Source organism: Agelaius phoeniceus, chromosome 2 (genome assembly GCF_051311805.1).
Source record: "Agelaius phoeniceus isolate bAgePho1 chromosome 2, bAgePho1.hap1, whole genome shotgun sequence".
NCBI classification, from domain to species: domain Eukaryota; kingdom Metazoa; phylum Chordata; class Aves; order Passeriformes; family Icteridae; genus Agelaius; species Agelaius phoeniceus.
In genome coordinates this window covers 32411418-32436474 of record NC_135266.1, presented here as the reverse complement: position 1 = coordinate 32436474, position 25057 = coordinate 32411418, and the positions used below count along the sequence as shown (strand labels likewise).

Here is a 25057-nt window from a genome sequence, read left to right as displayed (position 1 = left end):
AGACTGCTAGAAATCTTTCCAGAAAGGAGAAAGCACTGGAGGGTGGGGAGAGTTACATCTGTCTGTGAATGTGAAGCGAGAGGCCTCTGCAGTAGCACCGTGGGTTGTACACAGAGTTTTGGGAGTCCTTGAGAATCTTGGTTTGTGGTTTAGTTGAAGCACTGAGCTAATACTAAGGCTGGCTCTTAAAGACTATGCACCCATTCATTTATTTTAGTGACTGGCTTTTGGAACAGGCAGATACCACTTTCTAATATGTCCAGATCGAGGTCTGTATTTCAGCCTTGACATACACTGTTCCCTTACCACTCTCCAGCACTACTGTGGTCCATAAATGAATTCATTCACACCACCATAATTTTCAGTGCATTGCTAAGGGTGGCCATCAGCCTGAGGGACATTAAAACTTGCATGTTTGTATTTTCAGTGTTGTTGACATTTTTTTTGGTACTTTTGTTCTGTGATTGACTAACACCAGTTTCTTCAGCTGCCTGTTATAGAATTATTGAGATCTTCCTAGACCTTGCAAGCAATACATTTTCTTTCCTGCAACCTGGATATTGCACTGTTCCCTCATATTATTTTCTACAAAGAGGAAAACTTTGGTCAGCCAGAGGAAGATCAGCTTCCAAAAAATGTATTTGACTTGCTCAGTTGTTCCAGTGTTTCTGAGTAATGAACATGTGTTACTTTTAAACAAACAATACTGAAAAAAAGTCCAATTATAGTAGTAATTTTAAGTGTGAAAAACAGAATAGTTAAATTCTGATGTACAGCTGGATCTTCTTAGTTCCTAAACAGCATAGATCCAACTGTTTCTTCCTTTTCTTGTGAATTAGTGACACAGATAAATTGTACCATAGAGGCTAATACAGTTCAGACATGAAAACATTTCACTCTTCCAGTATATAAACAGTTCAAATGCTTTGGATACATCAGTATGCAATTCCAGTTGCACACTAATAAAAGGTCAGATTAATTATATATGATAAAGGCAGGGTACTGCTATATAAAGCAGTTACAGGATTGACCAGTGCATTAACAGGCTGAGTTCTTAGTGCACTTAAAAGCTTTTAAACTGGAAAAGCTATTTTTCCGGCTCAGGCAGATTTTTGTCTATTAAATATTTTCTTTGAGTTGTCCCCATGACTCCATTTCTCCTTTTTTTGTTTCCTCCAGACATACACGCCAAAACAAATCCCAGAGCCCTCATCAGCCCTGCACTGCAGGGAGAAGTCTGGATAAGATCCCCATCCTAGGCAGTAAACACAATGTGATAAGCAAGTAGCTGTCTCTGTCACCCAAGGGCATCCTGGGTGCCCACTGCTGTCCTATTGGGGGGAAGGACTGAACATCAAAGTCAGGTTTCTGCAGCAGTGAAGTAGGGCAGATGAATACAGGAAAACATTTTAATAACTATGTATTATTAATATCACTAGCAGGCTATTAAATCACCCATACAACAGGCATTTAATGAAGGGAAATATGTTGTTTGAACATTGTGTAATTGTCAAACTGACTCATCTGGCATGCTTTGCTTCTTGAGCTATGACAGTTTCGTGAGGTTGCCAGCAGAACTGAAAAGGTTGGCATTTCACTGTGGAGATTCAGAATCATCTTACAGCTGAAGCTACAAAGTTGTATTGGAGACAGCTAAATTCAGTCTGCTTTTTTTGTGACAAATCTTTATACTGTCTTCATCTGTCTACCTGTTGGTTTCCCACTCTATAAAGACATTGTAACATTTTCTTTCCCTCAATGCTTCATCTTTTTAGGGTATAAGACACAGCCCAATTACTGCAGACCTAAGATAATTGTTTTAAATTTAACTTTTTGTCAGATTTACTAGCTAGTGCATTGTTAAAAGGCTAGTCACAAAACCCTTTGCATCTGCAATTTAACTTTAATTTGAGATTCAACTTTGAAGGAATCAATATTTAGTAGGTTTTTGCAGTTTGACTAGATCTGCTTATGTAAGGAAATTAAGCTTTTCCACTGCTGCATTTAGACTAAGAATGAATTTCCCAAGGCTTTAAGAAAGTGGAAGAAACAGGATATATGTATAGGATGTTAAACATTTTTCTAGCAAGAGAGTCCTGAAGAAATGAAATACATTCCATGGAATCCCTAAGTATATAAAATACCCAATGTAAGTATCACCATGTGTTCTCTTGACAAATTTCAAACTTTCAGAAATACCTATGAAGGTATTCTGACTTCCTAAGAAGTCAGCATTTTTTTTTTCCATGAAAAGCAATGGACTAAAGCTATCTCGGCAAAATCAAAAAGTGAAGTCAGGGATTTGATGGAAGTCAGTTTCTTATTCAATCAAAGCCCTTATTTTTTTTTTCCTGTTTTTTTTTTCATTTTGATATGACATAATATGGCAGAAAAGTTGAGCAAGAAGTGAATTTTACTCCTCCAATATATCTCAAGCATAATTTAATACTCTTCTGAAGCATAGTAGATTATTAGAGCGTGGGTCTGGGCCCTAATGGGTAGTGCTCTTAAGCTCTACCTAGTAGCAAAACATCTGCCTTGAGTGAAAGCAGTAAGTTTTGCTTTACTTTATTTTATGGGGGCTTATCCTTAGAAATAGTCATAGCAAGTAAAATGTACATTGCAGCAAAAGTAGAACTGGTTGTTTAACAGAAATAATGTGACAGACATGAACGGAATTTAGCCCTTGCCTTTGCTACCCCACAGTTTTGTAAAATACTCTGGGGAACTTAGGTACAATCAGTGAATCTCTCCCCAGTTCTTATCAGCCAGAGTCAGTTGTTCAGGCCGGTGGTGCACAAGGCAAAAGTTTGAGAAAGATGCCGAGGCACCAGATAAAAAAATGATACATGTCTTTAGAAAATTAAAAAATGCCCCCAGCTGCTTTTTGTGTATTACCCAGCCTTGTTGATGTGCACAGGGGGATGATGAGAACACCCCAGAAGTCAAGATTTCAGGGAGATGAGGCACTGGAAAGCCTCATCTCAGACTGCAGTCTGTATAGGCATGGAGCTTTTCATCCCTCTTGGTACTGGGACAGCTTTAATGCCCAGCAGTTCTCCAAGTGGGAAGATACACAAAATCAGGCACATCAGGTAACTACTGCACAAAGCTCTGGGCCAGTTCAGTGTTTGACCATATTTTGATCTTATTTCTTGTGTCTTAACAGTGATGCAGAAATTCAGTGTAAGAGAAAAATAAAGGTAGTGGTGGAGAATTTTTTTTTTCATGGACTTTTACCAAGAAAAAAATAGAGCAAATATGTGTGCTCTAAAAACAACAGTTTTGGCTTTATCTTCTGTCAAACTGCAGCTTCTCTTAGCTGCTAATACATGAGAATATCATCACAGTTTGTGTTTCAATTGCTGCCGAAGTGTGAGTATCAGCATTAAAAGGAGCGGTACTTTGATCATTGTGAAATCTTACATTAAATTTGTGCTTCTTTGTAACCACTGAAAGCAGTCACACACAGGCTGTGTTTAACATATTTGTTCTTTCATTTACCAGAAGGTATTTTCACATCAAAACAGTGTCATCAGCTGGAATATACAGTGTATATTTGCCCTTGCACTTCACAGAGAAGAGGTGGAGCAGTTTGATTTATTAATAAACCAAAGAGCTTTTGCCATAAATCAGAATTCATCAGCTTTTTTTCCTTACATAAACTACTATTCTAATTGGATTTTCACTCCCAGATATTATCTTGGTAAAGACCATAATCACATATTTCAAGTTAATTGTAACAGAACACAAATATACAGACAGATTTAATGATAAAGGACTTTTAGTTCCAAAACTGAGTCATAAATGAAGAGATCAACAAACAAAGGAAGGAGAAAGACAATATTGCATGGTACTGATGGGGAGGTTGGGTACATGTAGTCCTCTCTGATCTTGACAAGATCTATCTTTTTTTGTGAAGACTTTAGGAGGCTCTAGATTTAAGTACTTCTTTTTAATCTTTATTTGTGAAATATAAACCTTAGTGGCAGGTTTTCTTAGCAGAAAGGGAGCTCAGTTGTCTTAGAAGGTAATGTGTCCAACCACACTCTCTCCTGAGTTCAGCAGCCATACAAAACCTGCATTTGATTACATTGGGGTTTATGATTAGGTCTATCTAGGATTCCCTCACAGACATTCATCAAAGATGTTAGGATTTATTTCTTTTCTTTTTTAAGACCATTGAATAAAAATTTGTGCTAAATTAAATGTATTAGATATATATTATGTTATAATAAGGAGAAAAGAAATGTTTCCCATTCCATCCAATTTATAAATGCAGTTTAAGCTACAGTGGTGAATATTTGTAGATTATTTTTCCTTTACCTTTTATTTTTTTTCTTCTGCCAAGGAACATACTGGGGCAAGGAAGGAAAAGATCATCTGGGACAACAGGCAGGTGTTATTTCTTACTAAGGCTCAGGTTCTTGATTGCCAAGCTTGGTGTAATTTGAGGAGTCTGATTCTCAGCAAAGCAGTCTCAACTCAGAGCTGTCCTTTGTTTTTACTACTTTTTTTTCTCCTTGTTTACAAGCTGAATTCTGCACGTCAGAATTTTTCATTCCTCCAGTGGGCTGTAGCTGTCTCTAAGTGACAGCCCATTTTCACAGTTCTCTTTATCATCTCGTGTTTCTTGAAAATATAGAAAAGGTTTTCAAAAGTCTCAGGTGTGGGTGGTTTGAATTGTCACATATATAGTGTAAGTCTGTCTTTCTTCCAGGTGTAACCAGCAGAAAAATGGAGGGTGTTGGTTTTGATCCTGACATATCCTCTAGTTTCTTTTATCTCTTACTCAAAATCTGGTTTCTTTCACCTGAATAGAGTTAACATCAAAAAACCCTGGAGACACCTGTGTGTTTCAGAGAAACTGGCAATAAGATTGTGTCTGTCCTGTGATTACTGGTTCTGTCAACCATTCTCACAAGTTTACTCTAAAAAGTAGTGGTTGGAGTATCCAGCAGCTCAGCAAAACCATTATAAAATATAACATATGAAGTGCTGTCACTATTGAAAACTTAATAATATAATTCACGATTAGTTCTTTGCTTCAAATGCTATGCAAAGCAGTTTTATAGAAGTCGTCTTCACTGATGGAGATAAACAGCCTTCTCTGCAGCACCAGGATCAGATATGTCTGCTTTCAATGTGTAGTTTGAGCTAGCAAAAAAAGGAGAACCTTGATTTTTATTTAACAAGGTAATTCTGCTGTGATAAGATGTTTTTCCTCAAACACAACAAGGTGCTAACTACAGGTAAACTTAAATAGTCAGCAACAATACCAGTTTCAGAGTAATGAGTTAGACAATCAAGAAGGTTTTTAAGTGATAATTAAGAAAAAGTTATTCTGCCAAATGTGTAATTTACTATAGTAGACTAATTCATCTCAGTTGGCATAAAGCAATTAAGTAGGCTTGCTAATATTTCAAAAGCTCCTGTTAGCTTTTTGATAATTGGCAGTGTATTGACTTACATTGTTCTAAATTTTCACTGGCTTCACTGAATATGAAGGATAATGATAATGTTTAAGATTTTGAGATTTTTCAGGTAAATTTCATTTTTCCACTGCAGATCAAAATCATTTGGCATATTCCAGTTGCAGAACAGAAGTGATCCTTTTAAGGGATATGTTGGGAGGCATCTTTGGAATTTTTTTTTCCCCAGGTCCCTTTGATGTTCAGTGCCAGTGGTCTGCATCTTTGCTTTCATTGCCTTTGGAAAAAAAATTTGACTTTATCATATTACAAAAATTAGAAAAGAAAGTGATTTTGGATATAATTTTCATGTCTTTGCTCTAAATAATAAACTCTCTTATTATTCTAGGACTCAGAATTTGACCCCTTGAAGTTCACCAGTGTGATTGAATGTGAGAAGCCAAACAATGACTTAAGTAGGTTTCGAGGTTACATGTGAGTATTTCATATAGTATCCTTCAGTATACACTCCTTTTCTGTAATATGGAATAAAATAAATGCTTGTTTGCTTTGGGCTGTCTTCTATAAGTTGCATCATCATCACATCTAAATAGGGCTGCATATTTAAGGATCTTTTAGAGGATCCTCTCTTCAAGGTGAGATGGGAATCTCATATTTCCATTCCTTAGGATGGATTTATTTGCTACCTGCAATCAGCTTACACTACAGAAATGAATGTATGAAGCGCTGCATTTACAGGCACTCTTCTCCTTTTCCTCCATGGATCAAAAAAGCCCATCTGCAATTGGGAAGAAATAGAAAACAAGTCAAGAGAGGCAACAAACAAGCAGAATCTGTTGTACACTTTCATGAAGATGGGTCTGTTGGATGTTTCTTTTAATACATGTGTCATTGAGGAAAATCAGAAGGCAGAACTGATATTTCTCTAGCCATGGCACTGTTTGTTTCTTCTCATTCAGATAAAATGAAATGATTGGCTCACACAATGGGTATGCCTGCACATTACCACATCACCTATGCTCATTTGACTTAATTCTAAATAAACAGAACTAGATTAACAGGGTGCTCATCTCTGGCCAATCAGTCCTGCTCAGAAACAAATGTTTTAGGATGTGCAAGAACAAATGGTTTAGGATGTGCAAAAGTTTTAGGATTTGCTTCTTATGTAGCCTGGTCTGTAGTGTGAAGGTATGTTGATTGTGGTGGCTTAGGAAATGCACTCTTGCATGACTTATTTTTCTACAGTCTGTTAACCTCAGGGAGAGTGAGAGCCCAGGATACATAATTTCTGCCCAAATTTTAATGATGAGTGTTAAACTGACACTAATTCCATTTCAAATACAATGATTTACCACCCATGTTGATTAGGAGTGATAAGCAGTATTAAATTGTGTAAATGTCACAAGGTAAATTGCTGGAGCTTGGGGAGTTTTTTTTATAGTGATGCCATTTACCACCATAGTTACTACTCTCAGATGTCACAGATTGTGTAGGATGTACTGTCAACTGGTGTAAATCAGGACAGTTTCTTTAAACTACATCAAGTTGTAGTGTGGGAAAATGTGTTCCTTTATTTAGCAGCACAAAGCTCTACAGTTCATGTGAAGAAAAAAAGTTTAGTATTAGACATTACTGCATGAGGGTGTGTAATAGAGAGCCTGCTCTACTGTAGACATGCCATTTCCAGATATGGAAATGGAAAGTTTGGCAGCTTTTCTAGCGCACTTTATGTGTGAATCTTAGTCCCCAAAATATTGAGCAGAATACTGTAGAAAATATGCATAAATTTTTCTTCCATTATATATTTACTTATTTACTCCATGTGGAAAGGGCTGTGGCATGTAAGTTACAGAACCATTTGAATTACATAGCAGAAAACATAGTATTACCTGTTGATGACTATTGTTTAGTATTGATTATATTTAATCTTTGTATTTTGTAGTTTCACAAATGATGTGAATATGTTTTGACACAAATTTTGAATCTGGCAGAAAGCATCAGGTGATTTCCAGCTTTCATCAGCTATGTTCCAAGAGATTTACAGCTAAAGGCCCATGGGTCATTAGAATTAGAGAGTGGGGAGCAATCCCTCAACAAATAAATTCTCAGTCCCTTAATTTATCACAGAAGAAGGCTTCCCCCCCCCCACTTTTTAGAGTTCCTTCATTAGTATAATGGAATCAGGAGTCTATTTCAAATAATACATTAACAAGATGAATAGCAATTAACATATCTGAATTGAAACATGGCATTGTCATGTCAAACTCAGATCTTAATTCTTGTTCAAAATTTTACTGCTGCTTGAAATAATGGATCAAATAGCTACCAGCCAATAATAGCTCAACTGAAATGATACCAAAATATTAAATAGGAATCCCGTGAAATAATCGACTTTCAACCGATCCGTATGTAAAAGCTGTGCTGAAACATTACTACCAAATTTTCCTAGACATTTTGACTACTTAGTAGGTTTCTAGTTTTGATTCAGATTTTTTTTTTACTGTATGCAATGTGGTCTTTGGTTTTGATGTCTGTGCTGACAAATCTTTCAGGAAATAGAAATATTTTTGTGTGTGTATGCTGTAAACATGTAAAAAATTCTGTTCCCCACAGTTTTCCTGAAACAAAATCACTATAGGTAGCCAATGTAGCAGAGGCAGGCCAGGATAAAAGGAGAAATTATAATGAAGAAAAAAAAACCTGCAAAATGCATTGAGATGGGCCTAGCCCTATCCTGTATCTGAAAAAGTGTACATGCCCATCACTGCAGCTGAATTCTTCAGACGCGTTGGCACAATCTGCATTGAACACACTTGGGGTGTGCAGATGCACAGGCAGACTACCAGTTCTATTCAGGTGCTTGCTTTAATTCTCTGTTACAGTTTCTGCACCCCCAGATAACCCAAGCACATCCACTCACTTTTATGTCCCTTATAAACATATTCTCTGTAAGAGGAATAGAACAAAACCTAACATGCCCCCTGCCCATATGTGTCTAGCCAGATTATGTACAGTATGCATGGCAAACATTCAAAAATCCAATTCCAGGTTCCAAAAATAGAAATATTTGCTTTAAAATCTTGTTTGTACCTTTTTGTGTATATATGGGCAAGGGAAAAAGAGAACTTGTAATTGGGAATCTGACTTTTCAGCTTTTTGAAAATAATAATTTTATTCTTAGACAAGAATGTAAAATTTTATCTGATCATACCAAAATAAGTATAGCTTGGAATTGTAAGAAGAAGAAGAAGGCTATGAATACATGTGTGTATTTCTATTTCAAAGGTTGTCATAATGTAACAAAACCAAATTAATAGAAAACCATGTTACAACTTTTTTAAGAAAAAACAAATATAAATCTATAGTGATGTCTCTTTAATGTGCTATAGTAACAGATCCAATCCTGGAATAAAAGCCCAAAGCAACCTAGACTAATTTGCATCAATTGAGAGTCAGGAAGTTTCTGACTGTTAATGTTAACTGATATCATGTTTAAGATTGTTGAATATTTTCTTTGGGAGTGTCAAGCCTTGGAAAGTAATGCCAGCTGTACCATTTCCTTTGTAAGACACTTGCTAAACCAAAATTTGAAAGAAAATACTCTCTTTTGAATACAGTTGTCATTGGTTACCTTGTTATTTAATGCTGGTAGACACATAAGTTAACAAGTAAGTTAACAAGACACATAAGTAACAAGTTGAAACTGTTAGAAAGCTGAATAGAAACAACAGAAAGCTGAAGTGAGCTAATTTTTGCATTGCTGTATTAAACCAGAGGCTTACTTCTGTCTAAAGACTTTCAGAGTACTGTAACATAATAGTAGTTAACTGCAAATTATCTGCCCACTTCTCCTAATTTGTGGTGCATTTGTATTTTAGATGTGAAGATACCACATTTTTGCAGTGTCATCCATGTGAGAAATTGCAGAGAAAAAGAGCATTGCACCCACACTTGCCAGTGCATTTCCTCACGGCTTAGCCTTTGCATTCCAAGCATCTGAGTGGCTTCAGCCAGACACTGTTCTAAAGAATGACAGAGAAAATTTTCCTTCTTTGCCTGTAACTGGCCAGAATCCAGAAAGGGGAAAACAGACTCTTCAGCCTTTTTAGCGGGCTTGAGGTTTATAACTCTGCAGGGCTAGAAATAGGAACTATGCTGTCTCTCAAACCAAAGTTTACAATTGGCAGGTTTGTTATCAAAGTGAGCAGTTTTATCTAACTCTAGTTTTCATTATTTTTTAATCCAGACCTTCATGTCTGCAATTTTTCCTTCCTTTTATCATCAGTGCCCAACTGTTTTATGTGTATGTTGTGATACTGAGTCACTGGGAGTGATTGTAGACAAGAGGCAAATGATGAGTTTCCTCCAGCCTCTGCTGGCTTCTTTCTTCCAGCTTTTGATTTCATCCATATTTTCTAAAGGTCTGGTGAGCAACAGTTGAGTTCTCTGACTTCATTTGGATATGGAAAAGTAAAAAGCAGTACCAAATGCATGTAAGGATGAGATGTGCTAAGAAGGCTCAGCCTGTGGGTGAGGGCAGTAGATTGTGGTTTTAACACCTACAGGTTAACATCAGATGTTGCAGAATTGTTTTGGAGTTGTTTTGTAAGCTAAGATAGTAAGAACAAATATATCATTTTAAGGAACAAATATACAAGTAATTGTATATGAAGTTTGCCATGTGCAATATACCTTGCACAGTCCACTGTTACTGTGAAGGGTAAAAAAACTAACAAAGCTTATAAAACTATAAGCTAGAGCAAGTACCAGTTAAGAAGGTTTATCTCTACAAAGTCTCATTTATTAACAGGAATCATAACTGTCATTTGGAGATTTTATTGGAAATTCAAACATTTTCACGATTTATAAGAAAGCCTAATGCAGAATTTAGCCTTAAAAATCAGAGGAATGACAGAATCCTGGTAGCAGTGTAATTTTGACAGTATGGAATCATTAAGAAATTATTTCCCATAGTTCAAGCACAGACAAATTGACACCTACTGACATTCTGCCAGAGGGATGTTGGGCAGCCCCCCAGCTGATGCTGCTTTGGCAAAAGGTGAGACAGTGGGTTAAGGAGGTTTGCTGGAAAGAAAGGAAGTAAAAGCTCTGTTCTTCTGTCTGAGACTGGCAGGGAGGATGGGCTGAGCAGGGGAAGTTGTCTCCTGACTAAAAAACCACCTTTGACTTTCGTGTCAGAATTGCAAATTTGGTGTTATCCACTTCTTTCTTTCTCTGTTTCTGGCCTCTAGTCAAATGTTATCAGTGCGGCTGCTACCTCAGTAGTCAAACCCAATGCTCCTTCTCCATCCCTGCAGAGAAAGGCTAAGCATACTTGTTGAAGCACCAAAACTTTCAATATATATGTATATATTTTGAGCAAAGGCTGGGTATAATACATTGTGCTGAACTAAAAAAGGCTGTATATGTGTGTGTATATACACACAGGTGCATTCTGCTCACTAAAAGCATTGACTGTTGAGGTTACGTAGCATAACCAGCATTACAGAATATTCTGCATGTAGTCCTACTAGGCTGGGACAAGTACAGAAAACTCACCAATGTGAAGCTTTTCTTCTTACAAATCTCAGTATATTTGGTGTAGTTCCTAGGCCTGAGATCCTAGAAGTATATACTTCAATTACAATTTTGGTCCTCATTTAGGAAAAGAGATGAACCTAACAGGGAAAAGCATGTATATATAACCCAGATGTGAAGGCTTAGAAAATAGGAAGCAAATGAAAAGAACTCCACCTGACATTAAAAGGACAATTTTAAGCCAGTTTGCAGATTTCTGGGGACAGAGGATTTTAAGTGCTCAAATCCAGGTAGACATAAGATTTGGTGTTCCAGCAGCACAATGCTAATTTTAGTGTAGCATATTGAAAGTGTGATGGTTTTGATGGTCTGAAAGTGAGTGCAACATTTAAACAATCCAAACTTGCTTTAGTCTTCTCTGAGGCATTAAGGTACTTCAGTTGATAAAGTGAAATTTTATTCATTTGAAATTAGTTTTAAATTATTATTTGAAATGTCTTTTTTACATAGTAAAAATTCTAAATTTTAATTACTATTATTTTTTTAGCCTTTCCCTGTTAATTCTCATAAGGCTATTTTCTGTATTTCTCTGTCAGCTGAAATTCCAGGCAGTCCCTGCCCAGCAGATAATAAGTTGTAGTAGAAATGTACTTCTTTCCATTTTTCTCCTGTGTTTTGGTGTTAGTCAACAAGAATCCTCACGGTGCAGGTCATTCTTAGATAGTTGGTGAGACAGTTCTGAAAATAATTTCTCTTGTTCTCACTAATACATGGAATAAAAACACAGAATACTTCTCCTTTTCTTTTCACTGAATTGATGTGTCTTATCCCTGGCACATCTTCCTTAGTATCACTACTTGTGAAGCACAAGTCATTTCCCAATTTCACCATATTACTTTCTAGGATTTCTTTAGTAAGCACATGTGAATAGTGGGTTAATTCTATCCAGTACACAGCTGCTTTGAGGTGGACTGGATTAACTGTGATTGCTCAGTCAGTTTACACATGCACAGGAAGTCCAGTGCCTTTTCCAAGCATTAGCTAGGCTGCACACATGCTGTCGATTTGGCCTACGTATCTCTAGTGAGCATTTGTCCGGGACATTTGTATATCCAACAGCAACTGGTGCTGCTCCAGCTGGGCTGATGCATGTCAGGGATTCTTGGGTAAGTAATCTCAGTTTTCAAAATCCAACAGAGAGCCTTCCCAGGAGGAGGATCCAATGAAATATTTTGCCATCAAATTGAAAAACTTCTTAAACACTGAAGATCTTGGGCTTGTTATATTACAAGTAGGATGTAACAAGCTTAATGTTTTGACATGCTGTATTTTGTTCTGTTTTTAAATTTTCTTTAGTATTCATAAAAGTGGAAAAAAGGATGGACTGTTCAAAGAGAATCTTTTGTTACGTGGATGTACCGTTAGAAACACAGAAGAAGTTGCAGGAATAGTAATCTATGCAGGTAAGAGCTGCTTTTCTGTCTTACAGGGCATACCACCTGTTTATAGCTATAAAATAATAGCCAAGTTCCATATGACATGTTTGGTGCAATTCTTTCTGCAGGGCATGAGACCAAAGCCTTGTTAAATAATAATGGACCACGTTACAAGCGCAGTAAGTTGGAAAGGCAGATGAATGCCGATGTCCTTTGGTGTGTCCTCATACTTTTAATCATGTGTCTGTTTTCTGCCATTGGTAAGTGCTCTTCACTAGTAGAAACACTGCTATTTAAGTTAAATATTACACTGTCTTGGGATTCATGCACGCAGCTTTATCAAAAAATATATATCTGCCAACACATAAAATCCATAAAGCTGTCTCCATACTTATTTTTGTCAAAAATTAAAATGTCTTGATACACAACCTGAGATTAAGAATACCTTCTTAATCTCAATAAAATATATGCTATTATGCCATTGGTAAGTGCTCTTCACTAGTAGAAACACTGCTATTTAAGTTAAATATTACACTGTCTTGGGATTCATGCACGCAGCTTTATCAAAAAATATATATCTGCCAACACATAAAATCCATAAAGCTGTCTCCATACTTATTTTTGTCAAAAATTAAAATGTCTTGATACACAACCTGAGATTAAGAATACCTTCTTAATCTCAATAAAATATATGCTATTAGTACCAGAGATCTGAAGGCTTAGATTATACTACCCTTGATAGCATCCAAAAATGTCAAGCCCAAAAAAGCCCCCAGTTTATATGTAGTCCCCTCAAAATTACAGGTGGTAGAGTGTAACTTGTCATTAATCAGGCAGTAGAGTAATTTATGAGCAGAGAGTAAACAAAATCAGCATGGTGGTATTCCCCAGTACTACTTATTAAATTGAGAGCACAGTGCACAACATGGACTCACTGTCCCTAAGGCTGCAGTCATAATGTAGAAGAAATAAGCAAAAGTCTGCATAAATCCAAGCAGAATACTCTCTAAACTTCTGGCAGTGTTTAAGGAAATGCTGCAGTTCGGGTTATGTCTCCTCAGGCCTTTTTTCTGTTCATTTGTGAGAAAGAATTGAGTTTTACATTTGGCACAAAAAAAAAAAAAAATTATATACGGCATGTGAATTCCATTTCCTTAATATTTGTGTGTTCTGTAATGTTTGCATGTGAGTCATATGGCATAAACACCAGAATGTTTCTTAACAACCATGGTGTAGTTTAATAACAATCTTATGCCACTTTAATATATCTCTTTGTGCCTTTTTCCAGGTATTGTTAAGTGCTTAAAGATGAGTATTTCCAGTTGTGAACCAGCCAGCTTATTTGTTTCCACTGAGTTCATGACACACTTTGGTAGTGTTTCAGTGTTGGGGAGCCCAGTCCTCAGGGCTGCAGTGTCGTGGTGAGGCTTCATGGCAGGGCGCTACTGCCTGCAGCTGTCCCCCTGCCAGTGCCCTCTGTGCGGTGTCCCCAGAGCAGCAGCAGCGGCTGCTCCCTCTGAGTGGCTTCAGCCTCCCCCAGAGGTGGCACTCAGTAGGTGACAAGTGCGCCTTCCCTTCTGCTCCAAGCCTGGAAGCCGCCAGCAGAGGGCCAGAGCAAACTGCTCCAGGTGCTGACAGCCACAAACAGCTGGAAAGAAATTTGCTCGGGCCCTTTGAGCTGCCTCGTGCTTTGTAGAAATGAGGCCATTTGAGCACCTTCTGTCAATAAAGTATAACTGGAGATATGACACTTAATTCTTTTGAAAATATAAGGACATTTATAAAACAAACCTTAATGTAGGTCATTCTCAGTGTGGACCTTTCTATTTTTGCTCTCGAGAATAAAAATATATACATCGATAAAGACATCATGTGTGTGGTCTCATATTGGTAGTACAGGGACAAAATAATGTGCTCACTTATGTGTTTTTATTTTTCAAGCACTCAGTACTGGGTTTATCCATCAATATGTAAAGGATCTTGTCAAAGGATGATTTACAGAAGATTACTGTTAAAGTAGACATTTGTCCTTTATTTCTGATTTTCAGAATCAGAAAAATTTTCACTATAGTGATAGTTTGAATGCTTTTTGTTGCAGAAGAATTCTTCTTTGTTTTTTACGCCTAAAAAACATCAGGCATACCATTTTAGGGATTTTAAGATTTTAAATCTTAGTGCTATACTTAAAAAGGCAACGTTCTGTCTCTAGCAAGAATGTAATTTTCCCAAAACAATAAATATTTTATATTTATTTAGCTATCAGCACAGTCAATTAAAAAAAAAACATTTTGAGCAAGACCTATAATTTCTTTTGCTCTTCATTCCTCAGCTTCCATGCTATTGACTATGTTGATACTGTTATTTCATTAGTTCTGTGCATGTGGTGGATATAATTTACACAGTAAAATTAAAGTTTCTTCTAAATCTAGTTTACTGATAGCTGACTGGTACATATATCTAGTCCAGTCAGTTCTTTCATTTTAACACACAGCATAGCAATGAAATAGATCATTTTCTGAAGAAGTGTAGTTTTCTTTGGTGATGACAGAAACAGTCTAAACTACTAATTTAGACTAGCCAGCTCACTTTATTTAGATAAAGTTATGAGAAATTAGTCTTGCATGGCTTAAGGACAGCCAAAGCCCTTTCTCAAATCCCAAATCCCAAGGCAGAAAAACCCATGGGTTTGGGGCATTTTTCAGAAGTCATGCAGAATATTTGAAAACAAAGAACAATTTCCCACATAACTCTTAAGAACAAAGTCATACCAGAAGCTTTTTTTCTTGGAGTTGATTTTCTTTTTTCTCTCTTCCAATTTTTCTGCAGGTCATGGACTATGGGTATGGCAATATGGTGAGAAGAAGAAACCAATTTTTGATGTTCCAGGGCCCGATGGCAAATATTTGTCACCTGTTTTAGCTTCAGTGTATTTATTTCTGACAATGATCATAGTGTTCCAGGTAATCAAGTTGTACATGCTGTCACCTCTCTTCCTAGTTGGCTGCAATAAAGTTACATATGTGCAATATATGTAGTACTTATTTCACCACTAAGGCATGTAAGAAGCTAATCAAGCACTAAAAAGATCCCAGAGGGTTGTAATCAGTCCAGGGTCTATTTGGAGGCCTGTCACTATTGATGTCCCCCAAGGTTCAATACTGGGACCAGTGTTGTTTAACTTACTCACTAATAACTTGTATGAAGGGCAGATGCCTCCTCAGCAAGTTCACTGTCACCAAGCTGGGAGGAGTGGCCAGTACCCCAGAGGGCTGTGCAGCCCTTCAGAAGGACCTTGGCAGGTTGGAGAGATGCTCAGAGGAGCACTGCCTGAAATTCAACAAAGGCAAGTGCAGGGTTCTGCACCTGGAGAGGAACAACCCCATGAACCAGAAAACAAGCTTTGCTCTTCCTATCTACCTACTGTAGAACAGCACCTCAAAGACTGAGGATGCCACTTTGGGTACAGTGTTCTGCTATGAAAATATATTTTATACTTTTTAACAGGTTTTCAGATATATTTCTCTTAGCAAAATCGTATGTCAGCCAGGTAACAAACTATGTTAAAAGTTTCTTGGTCCTGAGGAGAAACATCTTGAATGGAGAGGTGGTTAATTTCAGTGAAGTAAAAGAACCTCATGTCACTGAGATATATGGAAGTTTGCCAAGTGAGACACTGGAGGAGGTTGCTTTACTGGAGGCAGCAACTTGTTTATAAAAGGGAATGAAAAAGGCTGTAAAAATAATTTTTACCCTGAGGGATTGGGTTATGATACTGGTTAAGAAAATTCACCGCTGATTTCTTTAAACACCTACATTTCACTGTAGTTTTTATTTAAATGACCACATTCACCACCCACAGCCATGCTATAATTTCTCCCACGTATCTAATTCAGAAAACTAAACAATGTATGCAGTCAGGAATTTCTATCCTGAAAATAAATCTGCAGAGAAAAACTCATGGACAAATTAGATATTTTTTGTAGTTTTGACAATCCTCCAGAAACAGTTGAAAATCTTTTCATCTCTCCTTCTTCAGCACTTATAAAATGTGATCTTCATTCAAATAACTTGCAGTACAAAAGTCAAGGCCAAAGATATTGTTCCTATGGAGAGATTAACATTTCTCATTTTGTTTCTTGTATTCCTGCAAAGTGAATTTGTAAACAGTCTATTTATGCAGAACAATTTTATTCAGTCCTTTCACATCTACAGTATTCTGATTGCATGGTCTGATTTGGGTTGGTTTTTTTTTTTCTTTTCCTTTCCCACCTAGTTTAAAGCTCAGTTTATTAGCCTAAGAAATATTTGCTTCTGTCCATGTTTTGATAATCAGTTTTCTAGACATAATAATGCATTCCAGCTCTACAATTCACCATAGGTTTTCCTCATCTAACACAGTAAATAAACTCTTTAAACATGATAATAACTTTAGAATAAATGTTTAAAGTACATAGCCTCTTTATGTTCCAGTCTAGTACCAAATTAATTAGCTTTAATAATTGTGTTCTTGCTTCTGTTTTCTCCTAATTCTTTCCTTTTGTGTACTCTAGGTTCTGATTCCAATTTCTTTGTATGTATCTATTGAAATAGTTAAAATCTGCCAAGTATACTTTATTCATCAAGATAAAGATTTATATGATGAAGAAACAGACTCTCAGCTGCAGTGCCGAGCTTTAAATATCACAGAAGACTTGGGTCAGGTGCAGTTTATCTTTTCAGACAAGACTGGGACACTGACAGAAAACAAGATGGTTTTCCGAAGATGTACTGTTTCTGGAATAGAGTATTCCCATGATGATAACGGTGAGCTCATGGTCACGTTTTCTATCTAACAGTTGTACTTTGAGCAACCTGAATTAGTCATAAAAGTTGCTGTAATCTTAAATCAAAAAGGAAAACAAAAGAAATTTAGCAGCTATTGTCAGATCAGTGTAATTCGATGGCTATGTTTAGCTAGCAATGACAATCTTACCAGGGTGTTCTGTAATATCTACAGTATGTTCTCAAGGCATTTAAAGCTTCTGGCTTTAGCTCCTGATGTAATAAAGCACTTGAGTGCATGGCTGATGTAAGAAAATCGAATGGTGCTGCTGGTATTCTAGTTCTTTGGTGTATTTGAAGTATACAGTATAAAACAATGATTTTAAGCATACAGCCAGATTAGTGCAGATTAGTGTCTGATTGAATACCTGCAATGAGATTATCCTTTTGTACTGAGAAATAAATGCAAAGATAGCAGTTTTCATAATAACAAGAAACATAATTGGATAGAATTGCATATTTTATTTACTTTTGTCAGATTCTTTTCAGTGTTCCTGTGTGAAAAGTGTCTGTGTTAGGTATGCTTGCTCTATGAACACTGCAGTGGAGAGAATATCCACATTCAAGTATCAGCCTCTTAAAACAGTAAAAGATTACTATTTTTCACAAGGCAATGTGAGAACTATCATCCCTGTGTTATTTCTTCATCCTTTTAAAATTATGATTTCCTATTTTACAATGTTTGTAGTTTGTGTTATTTTTCTCTAACATACAATCATTATCATTTTTGAAAGAATGATCTTAACTCTTCAAATCAGATTCTGTATGCAGGAAAATATTGACAACTACAATATTCTTGTTTGCAAAAAATAAGTTTCTTATTCTACACAACACATAAAGATGTCTGATTAGGAAGTTTTCTCAAAGAACACTACAGAATTTCAGCTTACAAATAAGATACAGAATAAGAGAAAGAATCAAAATAGACTGGGAACTCTAAAACATGCTTTAGAAAGATGACACGATCTTAAACAGAAAAAAATATTTTTGGGTAGTGGATTGTTCTGGTTTTTTTCTCCTACTTTAAAGCAGTACTGAGACCTTACATTTAAGGCACTTTTTTGTTTTTCAAGAAGCTAGACCTTTGGGTAGTGTTATGAGTGTTATGGAAAGGACTGAGGGACAACCTGTGACTTTCTACCTCTGTACAGTAGGTAAGAAAGAGAAAATAATTAGAGGATGTTACTGGATTACTAAATCTGCTTATGACACTCTTGATAATTCATTCCCTTTTGCTTCTTCTCTTCCACTGATTGTTTGCTTGTTTATACTAATTTCAGAGTGTATTCTGTTCCTCTCAAGAATGATATTATTGCCAATTAAAACAGTTCAGAAAAGGCATTTTTATGAGCTTGGTATCATCTGATGATATGTCAGCTGAACTCAGGCCCTTGAGTGTTGAATGTTCAGATCTTTTTTCTTCAGATGTAGTGAATTTAACAGAAATCTATGTTTGTGCACGCTTTCCTCTTATGATTTCATATTACAATATAAAAGTTAAAGAAAACAGAGTGAATGTCACTACAAACAAAAGTGTCAGATACATAAACGTATTGATTTTTTCAGTCCTTCTTTTCACCTATGGCTTTGTTTGGGCTTCATTGTAACTCCAGTCAGTATAACATTTCTGTCAAATATAATTTTTAAATTGACATAGAATATTTACACAGCATTTTATTCTTTTGTTGTTTTCCCTGTAAGGAAAATAGGTCTTTCTCTATAATTCTTTATATAAATTGTGATAATTTCTATTTATTTTGTACTCTATAATCAGTATAAATACCACAATAAATACTATTCTTCATTCAAGTATTTTGTTAACTCTGTTCTGCAGTTTGGTTTTATAACCATCTGTTATCTTTTCTGCAGCCTTCTTGTTTAGATATGATAAAATGTCTATCACAGTTCTTTCTGGTTTTAGGGTGTGCATCAACAACATTTCATTGCTGTGTGCTTACTTGCAAATTATTTGTCAGCCACTTTTCTGTGTCTTGTACCAGAGTATCTGAATTTCCTGCATACATTATAACTGATGCCATCCTGCTCTGCACCTCAGGTTTAGTGAAATAGAAAATTCTAAAATCTTTCACTTAGGGGGTGATCTGAGTCTGCCATATATGCTAGAAAGTCAAGTAAAATGCATTTGCCTTTTTTGATCTGTTTCAGAAATGACACTACATCTTCACATATCCAAGTATTTTTTTCATGCACAGTGGTTTATTTCTTGGAATCAAACTTTGAGTAGCACTTTATATGAAGAAGTTAATTTAAAATAAGTGCACATGGGTCAGGATGCAAAAGCTGCCAATAACAGGTCATTTTGCACTGTAAAAGTAGATGTCTAAGGATGGAAATAATCTCGCTCTGCTATGGTGGGGTAGCAGTGCCTGTCATTTCAGTTGCTTGACTCTGCTCATGATAAGATCCTGTTTTCAGTTTTGGATAGCTGGACAAAACTTTTAACTATTCTTTCAAATTTGTCATGCCAGATGTTTGCCTCAGGCATAAATTTTAGGAGAGAAATTTCAGTTATAACAGCACCATTCAGCCATATCCAAGAACAAGGTTAAGATGTAGCAGACTTTTTTTCCCATGGCAAGATTTTCTGGCAAGTTTTCCACTGAAGTCAGTTGGAGGCCCTATGTTCTTGGGCTAAGCCATGCACACACACAGAGCAGGAGAGTTATGTCTACACTGGCAAATTGAGGTCTGAAATTTCCGAACTTTTGAACTCTTATTCTCTTTTAAAGCATTTTTTTTCTGCATAATCTAGGACTACTGCATATCTGTTAATTACTCAACCAACAGATTGTGAATAGCCATCATAAATTTCCTCTATGCTGTTTTATAAGCTCTTCTCCCTAAAATTTATTCAGAGTTATGAGAAATTATCCCATTTTTTTCTGTTCTACTTTTTACTATACTGCATTTGACATTGTCATATCTCACTTTCTTGCACCCAGGGAGTGCATTAAGCAATGCACGTGAGTTCCCTGACATGGAGATTGATCTTTCCCCTTCCTCCTCTCCCTACAAATGCATTACACAATTCTGGGGGGTTGGGAGCTAAAGGTGTATTCTATGCTGTGTTCAGTTTGGCATACTTGAGGCAGCATGTCTTTTTCTTGAGTGGTGGGACTATCCTTTTTTTTCCTTGTAAATTCATACCACAAAGCTGTATAAATTCCCCATGTGAAAGGTGAGCTTTATGATTATGAGGGAGAGTTCTGTTTTGCATCAGACATGGACGTGTTAATTATGATTTTCATCACAGAGGTTTATGCAGACCTTGTGCAGGGTTGAAGCAATTATTACATGCTTTAACATAAAAACAGAAACCCTGAGTGAGACTTAATTCATTTTTAGGCATGGGAAGCAAGTTTTCATGAATGTTCTGGAGAAAACATTTTCCTCCAGAATTCTCTATAAGCTCCAAGTTTCTTATGACTGGTGGATGGCGCTTTGCCTAAGAGTATTGCATTGTTATAGTCTAGACAAGAGGTGACAAAAGCATAAATAATAGAGGGCAATAAATTGCACTAGTGTGAGACAGAATGAGCTGGAGGTAGTACAAAGTATTACTCATAGGTTCTGCTATGCAAAACCTTAGCACTGAAGAGGAATCCAGGAATGTAGCATACGTAATAATACTTCCATGATGGAAGCACTATGAAATACCCATCACTGTTGAGGTCATTTACAGTATTTTGGTGGTGGATTATGCACTGATTTGGATCAAACTATGGGAATTTGCACTGCACATTTAGTTCCTGTGGAGACTGTATTGACAAGGATGGGATACTAGTTACCTAATTGCTGATATTTGCATGGAGGATAGTAATCCGATAAGTTTACAGTTACTGGAGAAAATTAAACACTTCAGGGATGTAATTTATCAGATTTTTTTTAGTCATCTATGACGGTTGTCTAGTACCATCGTACCTATTTCTCTGTCGTGTAGAATTCTCTGTACAAACAAAGAGAATTCCCACCTCATGTCTGTATGACTATTATTTTCTCCAAAGGTTCTTCTTGGCTGGCAGAGTGTTAATTTAGGAGCAGGGTATGCCATGGACCATTCCATGTAGAAGAATGATTTTCCCATTCATAAGTGTCTTGGGTATTTACAGAATACCCATTGGCACTATACTCTGCTTAAATGCCAGAATTACTCTTCCAATCAGTAGTACCTTCTAGTCCAAAAGAATGTTAGCATTAAAAAAAAAAAGAGAAAATGTGTTGTTTCCCTATATGTCAAATTGCATGGCCATACCAGCACTCTTCTTTCAGGCTAGGAGGCAGCTCCTAACAATTCTTAGAACTGGCCATGCCCCAAGTTTGCCTGCTAATCCCAGAGACAGTAGGTGCCCAAAAGCCCACTGTGCTTCTGGAAGTCCTTACATGATTTAGCTACAACCAGATGGTCTTGGCCTGACATTTGTTGTAGTTGTTTTCCAAATGCTGCATTAATCACCCTCTTGCCTATGGGATGTGATCTGTTTTTCTAGTTTTAGCTACCATTGTATGAAGCTGTTGACAAAACACAAATTGAATCTCCATGAGTACAACCACACAAATCTGAAAAATCTGAATTTTTCATTCTTTGAATTCCTCCCCTTTCCTTCCAATGACTGAAAAAACTATAGACAACATGACAATAAGAGAAGTTTATGGAAGTGAAGGTAGATGATAAAAACCTCAGTGATTTTCTCTTGTTTAACAAAGTTTCTCAATCACTAAATCTGAGTGAATGGGTTTCTTACTGCTGTCCAGTTTTTCTTGATGAAGGTTGGCTAGCAACTAATTTTTACAGGAAAATACATTATGTTAAAAAAAATCTTTCCTACTTCAGGGGGCTGTTTTGTAGTGGAATTTTCTCACTCTTTTTGTGTGCAGTCATGAGAACATAGCTTGCATCGTCCAGCCATATTAGAGAATTATTTTTTCTTTAGGATATAGAAATTGAAAAACCTTTTCCATAAATGCAGTGGTTGCTTCCAAAGGGATTTCTCATCTGCCACCTTTAACATTTGACGAGCTTCAGAAACCAGGATAGTCCATCTAGCCTTTCCTGGAAAGCTGAAAATCTTTAGCAGAACTGGGTGCTTCAGGCATTCTGTGTAGCTTTTTTGTACTTTCTCTTTACCTTTCTTACTGCTTTTTTGAAAATTTCTAATTGGTAACTAAGGAGAGAGCCAGTATGAGGAGATGTAAAACTCAGTACATAGGGAGTGAGTGCCCCATTTTAAATCCTATAAAAGACAGAATAACTCATCCCTAGAGACAAGTACTACTCTACTTCTCTCTAACCATATACCTACACTAACATTTTCTCTGAAAAATCTCAAGAAAAAAAGGAATCATCTCAGTTTCTGAGTAAAGGGTTCTTAACAGAGGACTTAATGTTATTAAGCCCCTGGGGATGTCAAAAGGTTAGAGGAAGGGAAATCTCTGGTGCTTTCTTATCTCAAGGCTTGCTCTTATGGGCAAGTTCTAGCAAAATAAATTAAGATTATGTTAGCCAACTTGTACAAATTTATAGCATTCTAGCTGCTTGTCTCAATCTTTATGTAGACACTAGAGTGCACTTTAGAGTGAAATAAACTTGCACTTATAAAATAATAAAGAAAAAAAGTGGTGTGATGGTGTAAGTGCTGCACATACAGATTTACTTAGTGACAGTTCAGTAGCAGCCTTATTGACTGGTTTGTGGCAAAATGGAATTTTTCCATGGTGAAATAGTGCCCACACAATGAGACAGCTTAAGTATTCTGGCTTGAGGGGTCTGCAGTTTCATGCTGCTTGAAGGGAAATTCTTTACAGGTTCCCAATCTCACATTTCAAGTTCGTGGAACATCTGGCTGTGTGGCAACAGTCTCTGTCAGCCTGAGAAATTGACTCCTTGTCATGGAGCATATATGGCATGGAAGGTAAAACAGAAAAAAAAAACCAAAATCGAAATGAAATTAAAGAAAAGGATTTTTAAAATAAAAAGAATTTATCTTCAAGAAGATAAAGAATTTATTTTCTCAGTACTTGGCAGATATTACAGGAGTTTTATTTATAGCTTCTGCAGTCTTATGAAAAATAAAAGAAGGTTAATGGAATAAGTATTAACTGTTGTTTCTTCTTTGTGTCATAAATATAAAGTGGAGTACAGGATAGTGCAATCTGACTTTCATAAATTGCATTGCTGTGTTACCAAAGTTGTTTGTGTCTTTGCCCTTAATAAGAAACTGGATAGAAAAAAAGATCAAGGCCATCAATTTTTAGTGCTGACACTGAAAAGTATCCCACAACAATGTCTCTCAGGTTATAATGTTCACAGGAAAAGGTTCTCAATTGGAGGGAGCTGAGTGGGTGGAGAGAACAGCATGTTCCCAGAGAGGCACGCACTGCACAGCTGAAGCAGTGTGAACCTTAGCCAGAGCATAACGATTGAACCGCGCTTCATTATTTCTTTAAACTCTTCAATTCTTGCTGCATTATGTGTAAGACTGCACTTGAGAAAATGCTGAAAGGTGCTGAGGCTTGTTTTTTGTTGTTGCTGTCAGGTTTTCCTTGGTATAAACTGAAATAACACCATTTGTATCAAAAGAATTGCATTTTATTTGGTTAAATGAGATTCTAGTCTTGTTCCTACTTTCCTTTTTCCTCCTTTTTCTCAGGGGCAAGGACAATTAAATGGATGTGTTACAATAAAACCTGTATAGGGAGCAAGAGATAGCTATTATTATAGAGACTAAAAAGAACCACACTATCAGTGTAATGCTAATAAATAAACTGCTGCATTAGGAAACAGCTTTTGCTATGTTGAATAAACAAAATATGTTTAGATGTAATAGAAGAAAGAGCAATGAGGAATCCAGAGATATGGTATGCAGCCATAACTGTATTGTACATGAAATGCATTCTCTGCTTAACCATAGGGTTTTTATACAGGGAATAAAATTATATTCAGTTCAGGATCTTTGAGGTCTTATATCTCAAGACGTATTTTCAGAGCAGAAACCTAAAGTAGGTGTGATTATTAAAGAAAATGTATCCTTTTAAAAAAAACCTCTGCTTGTAAGGGAGTTGGACCAACTAAGTGGCACATTTTGCAAAGCTGAAGTAATTGTAACATCTCTTTCCCTGTCAAGGCATGTTACCTGTTATGAGAAGAAGCAGCTCAGATTTCTGTCTAGCATTCAAATGTCCAGCATCTATAGTGAAAATATTATCCCTGTGGCAAATCCAAACTTTTCTTACACTTGTCCTGAAAGTGGCCATGTCCATATGCAGCACTAGTTCTGCTTGAGGCTGGTTTTGCTTCTAGAGAAAATGAGCCACAGAAATGTTTTTCTTACACTTGATTTAAATCTTAAATGTTGGTAAAGTGTGGAAAATCTTACTGCTGTGTCATCTTGAGCAATGTTTTTTCAGCCTGGGGTTAGCCATGTGTAGCAAGGAGCCTGCAGAAGATGATGAAGGCAGAGGTTGCACTGTCTGACTGGGCACTGCCCTTGCATGGGTCTCATCCTGGGGTGTGCACTCCATCATACCTCCCCAGTAGAGAGAAGGACAAAAGCTCTTCAGTGTGATGGTCCATTCTGGTTCTTGAGGCATCATCTTAAATTAACATACTGTGATATCCACATGGCTCCTTCCTCCCTTCCTGAGCAGTGAGCAGTCTGGCACAGTCTGGGTCTCCTCTTGATCCAGGGCCTGGATCTCTGCTTAGTAGGTGCTGCAGTTCAGTTTGGGCCCTCAGTGTAGACTGCTTCTGAGAGAGACAAACCTATAATCAGTTGAATTAAATTCACACTATAGGGATCTGCATTTCCACTG

General features: G+C 36.7%; 1 protein-coding gene across 1 annotated transcript in view; it reads left to right on the top strand.

Annotated features, from left to right (window-relative positions):
• Nucleotides 1-25057, top strand: part of ATP10A (ATPase phospholipid transporting 10A (putative)) — a 110830-nt gene that overhangs the window by 54984 nt on the left and 30789 nt on the right. Inside the window, exons 3-7 of the mRNA XM_054654992.2 lie at nt 5821-5906; nt 12327-12433; nt 12535-12666; nt 15233-15366; nt 16957-17209. Of these exons, the coding sequence (XP_054510967.2) occupies nt 5821-5906; nt 12327-12433; nt 12535-12666; nt 15233-15366; nt 16957-17209 (712 nt within the window). The remainder of the gene's footprint in view (nt 1-5820; nt 5907-12326; nt 12434-12534; nt 12667-15232; nt 15367-16956; nt 17210-25057) is intronic.